The sequence below is a fragment of the Arachis stenosperma genome, chromosome 1 (genome assembly GCF_014773155.1).
Source record: "Arachis stenosperma cultivar V10309 chromosome 1, arast.V10309.gnm1.PFL2, whole genome shotgun sequence".
NCBI lineage: Eukaryota > Viridiplantae > Streptophyta > Magnoliopsida > Fabales > Fabaceae > Arachis > Arachis stenosperma.
In genome coordinates, this window is record NC_080377.1 from 12,832,396 (window position 1) to 12,841,207 (window position 8,812).

An 8,812-nucleotide genomic window follows, 5' to 3' on the forward strand; every position below is an offset into this window, starting at 1 on the left:
AATGACCAAAACCATGAATACAACAAACTCATAAGAATTAGAATATTGATTGACACCAAAGTCCAAATGGGTGTTTGAATCTGGAAACATGTTCATAGTTCACACATGAATCCTATGATTATCACAAGGTTACTAAAAACCTTAGCTAAGGAAAAAGGTAAATGTCAGGAGTTAAATCCAAAGGGAATTTGTAATAACAGCATAAGGTATGTTTTAAACTCTTGTCTTTTCTTGTACTTGTAAGCAAAATGGTTATTTATTTGTACCTAACTATCTCTCTTTCTTTCTGTGCCTCCATGACATCGCTTTAATGCTTGCAGAGAAGGGTGGTGTTTGTTTTCTTCTCATTATTATTATTTATACCATTTTTCTTTTGATTTTCCATTTTCTATCTTCCATGGCTACACCTTTCAATATGCAGCATCAACTGTTTCATCACTTGTAAGCTTTTAGATTTTTCTCTTGCATACTTTTTGGAAATGGTAACATCCATAGCTATGTTCGTTTATTATAATTGTCGACCTTGAGTGTAATCAATTCCTCATCTTCTTACAAGGTACATGAAATTGGGATTTATGGATCTCAACTTCTTGCTTCGCTGCTTCTCCCCCATCATTCGGCGATTTTGAGCAGCAATTCGTGACGTCACTCTACAGCTCTGCTCTTGGCCCGTCGCTGCTTCATGTACGTCTCCACTCTCCTTCTCCATCACATCTTTTTCAGTTCTCACAATTGAGTTACCCTGTTAGTCTGTTTGAATTGTTTATGGTGTTAGTATCTTGATATTGTTGATGATTCTGGCTGTTAAGTTAAGGATTTGAATGCATTTGTTGTGACTTGTACTGCTATTTTAATTTACTATGTGCTTTGTGGTGAAATTGTTAATTTTCTTAGACTTGCGACTATGACAATATTACTAGAGAAAGTCTTAGGTTCTTAAATCTTGATTTCCTCCTCCTGAATTGCAATTATCAGAGATGTCTGTGGTGTGCCTCAAGTTGCCGTGCAGACTAGAGATGGTGCTTTGATGAACTTGAAATTGATGTGAGCATGTTGTCTCATCGTTTTCTTCTGCTGTCGAGCAATGCATGTAGAAAAGAGAAGAAGACCAGGGCCAAGACGAGGCAGCAGCATTTGTTGTTGTTGTGGTTCTGCCTCTGAGTGGGAACTTAAGGAAGCAGGTATAGCCGTGTCAACTTTCCTTCAAGGATTAAGGGGTGTCAGAGGAGGAGTCCTCATCCATCGCATCCAACTCAGGGATTTGGACCAACACTCGCCTCCTTGGGCTTCAGGGAAAAGCTTCTTCACATTGCCTCCCTCAAAGGTGACAATGGAAAACTCCCTTACTTTGAGAGTCTCGGCTTTCCCTCATGCACAAGGTTGCATCCATCAAGGACCTCTTCTTCTTGAAGCCAGGCGTGGAGGCTTAAATGTCTTGCTCTTTGACATTTGATTGATTCCTTTCCTCGTTTGCTTTCACTCTCACTGGATAACCACATCATTCCTATTATCGATTTTCTCCACAATATTGGAGTCCCCAGAGTTCACATCACAACCATAATACTCTCTTTTCCGCCTATTCTGTTCTCGAATATTCAACTCCTTAAAGCTAGACTCCTCGCCTTGAAACAGGTATCCTGCCATACATTTTGTTTATTCCTTTCCTTCCATCCTCTTTTGGCACCATAACTACTTTCGACCAAGTCTTAATTGCTATAATATATGCTTTTACAGATTCATGTGGTGGATAAAGATTATATCAAGTTGTTGATCAGATATCCTTGGGTTCTATCTACAAGCATTCAAGAGAATTATGAGGAGGTTCATGGATTTTTTCTTTCTGAGAAGGTAACATTTTGTAAGGCCAATGCTTCTCTGCCTATCGATATTATATGCATTGTGACTTTTTCTGTAAGTTGAGTTAATATTACTCAAATCAAATAGGACTTTAGTTTGAAGTGGTGTTTCCCTAAACATACTCTATAGCGAGACCAAAAAATTTAAATTGAGTAAGATACCAAACTGAAATAAACCTGTTTCATTGTACTTTACAAGTTAAATATCCTTTCTTAGCATCATAAATCACAACCATGTCAATGCTGTCAAAATTCCTAGTTGGCATACACTCTAGTATGATGTGCTATTGCAGTGTTTTAGGCATCAAGTTAACCAATATCTGACCTTTTAGGATTTTACAAGTTGCTGGTGGTATGATTAATTCAAGAAAATATGGTAAGAACTTTATCAAAAACTAATTATAAAATTAATTAGTACTTACCAGATTTAATTTTGTGTAGTTGTTTCTTTAGGATCTTCATAATTATATCAGATTATGTGGAGTTTTTTAGCAGTATGTCATATCCACATGATTTTGGCTGGTTGCTTGATCCTTTTCATGCATTATTATGAATTGAATTTATTGAATGCCTATGTGCTTGTATCCATTGATGCTAGTGATACTTGTTTTATGGATGAGTTAGTAGGTACTTGAGGTAGTTATATTTGATTAGTATGACTAGAAAATTTATTTGTTGAAATACTAGACTAGTAACAAAAGGAATGCTTCATTATAGGTTAGAAAGATATGTATTGACTCTGCAATCAGAGGCCAACCATACCTGTTGGGTTGTTCAACAAGCAAGCTGAAGTCGATGCTGGATCAATTGGCTGATCTTGGAGTTAAGGGAAATAAGTTAGATAGGGTTATTGCTAGAAGCCCGCAGCTACTATTGCAGAAGCCCAGAGATTTTCTACAGGTATTTCTCTTTTTTCTACAGTCACACGTGCTGTATGCATGTCATTGTTCTTTAGTTTTGTATCTTACTGATTCAAAATGCTTCATTTTTTTTCCAGTTAAGAAGCTTGTGTTCCATGTTGTCTGCAGGTTGTTCTGTTCTTTGAAAATATGGGCTTGGATAGAGAAATTGTTGGGAAATTCTTTCTCGCTGCCAGCATCAATAAAACTCTTAAGAGGAAGATTGAATTCCTTTCTGATCTTCCTGGGGTAATCAGAAAGTATCCGGAATTACTTGTAACGGACACTGATAAAACCATACTGCATAGTTTTTTGTCGATTGTTGTTTCAGTTTATGATTGAACAAATTGAGATTGCTTCATCTGCATATAGTTGATCCTACCTAGTTGAAAAAAAGATTAGTTGTTGCGATCATTGTTTAATGTTGTTCTATAGTATCGTAATTGTATACCTTCCACATTCTCTATATTTTTATAAGTTCATCTGTGATGTTCTGCAGGCTGATGTACCTGATGAAGTTAGGACTTTCGGAGAAAGAGATTGGGTTTATGTTGCGCACGTTTTCTCCGCTCCTCGGGTACAGTATAGAGGAGGTTTTGAGGTGAAGTCGATGGAGAGGCCGGTACGAGAAGTTGTCGATTACCCTCGGTATTTTAGCTATTCATTAGAAAAGAAGATAAAGCCAAGATACTTTGTACTCAAGGGAAGGCACATTGAATGTAGCTTAAAGGATATGCTGGGAAAAAATTATGAGGAATTTGCTGCAGAATTTATGGGTGTGGGTCTTGGAGGGATGCTTGACCCTCCTCTCTGTTCTGAGAATGTGTTGTAAGTATCATACATCCTTTCTTAGTATTTTTTCTGGGAAATTCATCTCATCACAAGCAGATTCTTTGATATAAGGGGCTTAAAATGTATATTCCACTAATTTTGAATTGCATAAAAATATAAAATATTTGAGATTTTTAGAAGCAAAAATTCTCAAGTTAGAATATCAAAATTTGGTCGTCTTAGGAATAATGTGACAGGTATATCGAAATTTGCAATTGTTTTCTTATATAATATCATGTTTAATTCGATGAAAGCAATATAGGTATAGAAAACACTGCTACGGTTCTTAAGCATTTGATCAAATAATTGAGAAATAATTCAGTGTGATGACAATAATAGCCACTTTCTAATAACTTATAAAATGTGAACACTGATCTGAACACTCAGAATTCAATTTAATTAATTTAATGATGTAGGGATTGTTGAGTATTACAAAGGATAAGAAGGTAGAGCTTCTTACCGATGAGGTTGATGGATTGAAATTCAAATTAACGGATGGTGTTGATATAGCAAAAGATGGTACCATTTATTTCACAGATGCTTCATACAAGTACTTATTAAAGGACCGCTTCTTAGACTTGTTGGAGGGTAAGCCTCATGGTAGATTCATGAGTTATGATCCAACAGCAAAGAAAACAGAAGTGCTTGTCCATAATCTCTACTTCCCCAATGGTGTTGCTGTCTCACCAGATCAGCAATTTGTCATCTTCTTTGAAAGTGTTCAGTAAGTTTTACATTCTATTAGAAAATTAGAATGCTTAAGTAAAGGTATATAAATATTATGATTTGATTTTGATATGATATTAGTGTAAATGTGATTGGATGATCGTATAAAACGTTTTACATTGTAAGTGCATCAAAATTAAACTCTTTAATTATTTTGTTTAAGTTTATGGTTTTTTATGAAAAAGTATACAGAAACAAAAACAAAAAAATAGCAATGGATACCATAGGTGTTTATGCCTTAATAACTTGCAATTATAATAGAATGAAAGAATTTTTTATTTTTAAGACCAATAACTTTTGTGTTTAGATAAAGAATATTCAGAGAGTTTTTGTATTGCACCATGATTAGCATTTGCTTATAGACTAAGTATACCCTTAATTGATTGTTAATAATCTTATAATGATCCTAATAATAACAATCTTAATGGGCCAATGGACTTTAGAGTGTATTATAAAGTTAGTTATTGACTCTAATACCAAAAAGAAAAAAAAATCATATATATACACATCATTTGGATCTTTTTTCCTTCATATTATAATTTATAATTAAAACAATTATTAATCATACATGTTGTTAGAAAGTCATCAGAATTTATTGTTTTTAGCCATTTCTTTACCATCAACTCTATTCCTTTAATATAATTTCTTTAGTCTAGTAATCTGACAATATACTTTATCCCTTGCTTTTAAATATTAATGGCTAATTAATGGCAAAAAATAATAAATTTTGATAGTCCTCTAGCATTTTTCTTTATTTTAATTTGAAGCTAGCATCTCATGTAATATTATCTAAATATCTCACTATTAGACCACTTCTAGTAATTTAAATAAATGCATGAAATGTACATTTTCAAAAGAAAATTGTCTAATTAATTATTAGCATTACTTATATGGGCAAATTAATAATAAGGTTTGTGCTCCATTGAAATTATATTGTATTAACCGTATATTGAGCATATATTTGAAGGTTGTTTGATTATCTATATCCAGGATGAAGTGCAAGAAATATTACATAGAAGGCCCTAAGAAAGGAAGTGTTGAAAAATTTTGTGATAAACTACCTGGCTACCCTGATAACATTCATTATGATGAACAAGGTCTATTGGATTGGACTAGGCTCGGTAAAACAATTCTCAATTTCAATAAAATTACTTTTACTTTTTACCATTAATTATATTTACCTTCAATAATTATATATGTATGGTGTTTTTATTGGTGATGGGTAAGTTGGTAAAGTAAAAAAATAAAAATAAAAATAAAAATTAAAGATCTAATAATCATATTTAAAGTAGTAGAACTCGTACATAATAAAAATTATAAATTTAATAGTAATTATTATCTCATTTTATTATTTTACTAATCTTCTCATTTTAAAAGATATTTTTCTATATAAATATGTAGCATTTGTGTGGTAAATAATGGAACTTCTATATATTCATGTAAATAAGGGAACAATCTCCTTCTATGCTAATAATTTTTATTCATACCAAAAAGAGTAGCAATAACCCGTCAACCTTTTCCTTGACCTCCTCCATGTTTTATGGTTTAATTAATCTGAAAATTTCTTATAATTTTACTCATTTTTTAATTATTATTAGCTTCTAATGATTTAAAATTTTATAACTGAATTTTCGTATCATTATATAAAACAAGTTTAATTCTGTCTATATATTTTGTATTTTGTTTTTAACTTTAAACCACTATATGCTGCAAACATTATTTTTCAATCAAATTTTTATAGTCTAAAACTTTGGTATCAATGCCTATAAGAAGAAATAACACATTATAATACTTTTTTTTTTGTACTTGAATTAATGCAGGGATCAACCCCAGAACTGGATATAATATTCAGATACCCTTTGATTCAGAAGGCTTTAGGAATGTTTGCAAAGTGTGTAACAAAAATGAAGGAATTATATCTGTAGATTTGGATGGAAAACCAATTGGTCACTATTCTGATCCCAAATTAGCATTAGCAAGTGGAATTAAAATTGGTGATCACATTTATCGTGGTTCCCTTTTTTTATCCCTTTATACTACGTCTTGATGTGAAGCAATATCCTGCTATCAACTCATCATCTTCAAAAAAATTAAGTTATATATATTATGCACATTATTCAACTTTTTAGTTCTATATGGACTATATGTTGTATGTTGTGTACATTCTAATCTTATAATATTTGTATTGTTAAACTATTCAATTGTTTGATTTTAATCTGGTTTTTTTATCAGTTCTGTTACAAACTCGATTCAAATGAAGAGAAAAGTTTTTGAGGTATATTGTTAAAATATCAATTATCTAAAAGACAACCTCAAATAAATCTGTAATTACACAAAAAAATCAATAAATTCAACTACATCTAACAGCATATCTAAAATACTTATTCTACATAAACACAAATAATTTTTTATAATTCAGTTTCAACCACACATGATTATTCAAAACTCCATAAAATCCAATAATCATTTCTATTTGATGTCAACGGTTTTCATTTGTCTGTGTTTGAAGTTTTTGTCCACCCTATAAACAACTTCAATATTATGAAATAGATGTTCCCTGCACTTTGTCTTATTTCTTAGGAATCTTTGCTCCTAACTTGTTTCATCCTTTCTATTAATCCAGTCCACTATTCCTTTGTAGTCCACAATCCTTTTTATATTTTCCTCTCTTGCATTAAACTCCTCAATCAAGAAGTCCACTATTCCTTATTTGTAGTCCACAATCATTTTCATATTTTCCTCTCTTGCATTAAACTCCTCAATCAAGAATTAAATTCTTGAATGCCTTTGAATAAAGCTTCTCCTCTTGTGTTTTCAGCTGCAACATTGTCCATAAAGCATTTAAGTTCACTTAATTGTTACATGTCTTCTCACTATGTACATATTTATCTTTGTTTTGTACATCACACATAGCCATCACACCCACTTTTTTCTTTTCCCAACATCAGCATTGACAATTATATAATCTAGGAAAATTTTCAAGTGTGCCGTTATATCAGTGTTTCAATAATTTTTAGCCATTAATTTTAATTATAAAAAATATATATAATATATATAATTAAGATCAACAGTTAAAAATCACTGATACATTGGAAGAACGGTATACTTGAAAATCTTCTTATAATCTATCATTTTTCTTTCTCACACTTATTGTAAAACTAGATTTTTAACCTGTTCCCAAGCACAATTCTAAGGTACTAATTTATTTTTAAAATTCTTTCTATTTCTATACCTCCAAACAGTCTATATAATATCAAAGAAATGAAGTATCCAATCTTTTTTACGCATCAATCCATCCAACCCTCACAAACTAAGTTCTAATATTCCAAGATCCCACCCAACACACATTTTTTTAACATAGAGTCATCCACCACAGTTTAAATACATATTTATAATGTAGAAAAATGTAGTTTACTGTTTCTGGCTTGTCACCACAAAGTACATAAATATCTTTACTTTGATGTATGATTCTTCTCCTCATGAGCACATCTTTGTGTTCAACGCTCCTAAGATCACGAATCATATTAGCATTATATCAAAAATATATTTTATCGTCGGTTTTTCGTATGTCTTTCTCATAGTAATGGTCATGAAACTCTCTATTGTGTATTTTTCATCCTCTCTAAATATCCACATTTATTTATTTCTGTAAAACACACTTTTCAATAAATATTGTAATTTTGTTAATTATGTTTTTTTCTCTCTTAAAAAATTCTGTCATTAAAGATTCCAAACCCAAGATTTTTATCTGATCTAACTATAAAAAATGGTCAGTTATTAATAAAGTGGTCTAATGGCAGCTAAACAATTAAATAATGTGTATAAGATGTTATTAACTTATTATATTCAAATTGTTTTTATTAATGTAAAGAGAAAGAAAAACATATAAAAACATGTTGAATTTGACGATCGAAAATTTACTGAAACCACTGTATAACTCATGATTTGCAAATAAAATTTGTGTTATGAGCCCCCTTTTTTTAAGAGTAACTGTTAGATTGGATTTTTTTTTTGGAAAAAGAAGTTTTTTTATTTTTAAAAACTTACTTATATAATTAAATAAGGATGTTTGGAATTTTTCAGAAAAATATATTTATTTTGTAAATTAAAAGATATTTTATTTTAGACAAAAGAACATGTTTCCTTTTAAAAAATAAAACGTTGAGAAAATTTTGATAAATTTGTTATTACAAATATTTTTTATGCTTTCTTATCCAAACAGAAAATTATTTTGATCTTTTTACAAAATAAAATAAATAATATATTTTTTTAAAGATACTTATTAAAATCATTAAAAATAATAATTTTTTATATCTATAATAGATTAGAAATATTATATAATAATTTTATTTAAAAAATTTATTATTAACCAATAAATTATTACCTAAATAAAATGAAATTTAAACAGACTAATGAATGGTTAAATTAACTCAAATGGACTGTATTTATTTATTTATTTTAAAATCATCTTCTGATTCCGGAGGAATTACACCCACATTC

General features: G+C 30.5%; 2 protein-coding genes across 5 annotated transcripts; both read left to right on the forward strand.

The window, feature by feature from the left end:
* The first annotated feature begins 44 nt into the window (after positions 1-44).
* LOC130963212 (transcription termination factor MTERF6, chloroplastic/mitochondrial-like) lies at positions 45-4,239 on the forward strand. 4 transcript variants are annotated; one of them, XM_057889353.1, is made up of 8 exons: positions 45-206; positions 557-684; positions 976-1,632; positions 1,735-1,848; positions 2,579-2,756; positions 2,885-3,031; positions 3,255-3,583; positions 4,003-4,239. In XM_057889353.1, the coding sequence occupies exons 4-8, from the start codon at positions 1,814-1,816 to the stop codon at positions 4,010-4,012; spliced, it is 699 nt and encodes a 232-aa protein (XP_057745336.1). In that variant the 5' UTR covers positions 45-206; positions 557-684; positions 976-1,632; positions 1,735-1,813; the 3' UTR covers positions 4,013-4,239. The 4 variants fall into 4 exon arrangements, with proteins under 4 accessions (XP_057745336.1, XP_057745332.1, XP_057745340.1 ...); XM_057889349.1 differs by lacking the exon at positions 45-206 and adding an exon at positions 239-441; XM_057889357.1 differs by lacking the exon at positions 45-206 and adding an exon at positions 242-441 and having other exon boundaries at positions 2,885-3,004.
* On the forward strand, positions 4,195-6,359 carry LOC130975478 (protein STRICTOSIDINE SYNTHASE-LIKE 6-like). Its single transcript, XM_057900272.1, has 3 exons — positions 4,195-4,310; positions 5,303-5,433; positions 6,133-6,359. The coding sequence occupies exons 1-3, from the start codon at positions 4,195-4,197 to the stop codon at positions 6,357-6,359; spliced, it is 474 nt and encodes a 157-aa protein (XP_057756255.1).
* The last annotated feature ends 2,453 nt before the right edge of the window (positions 6,360-8,812 follow it).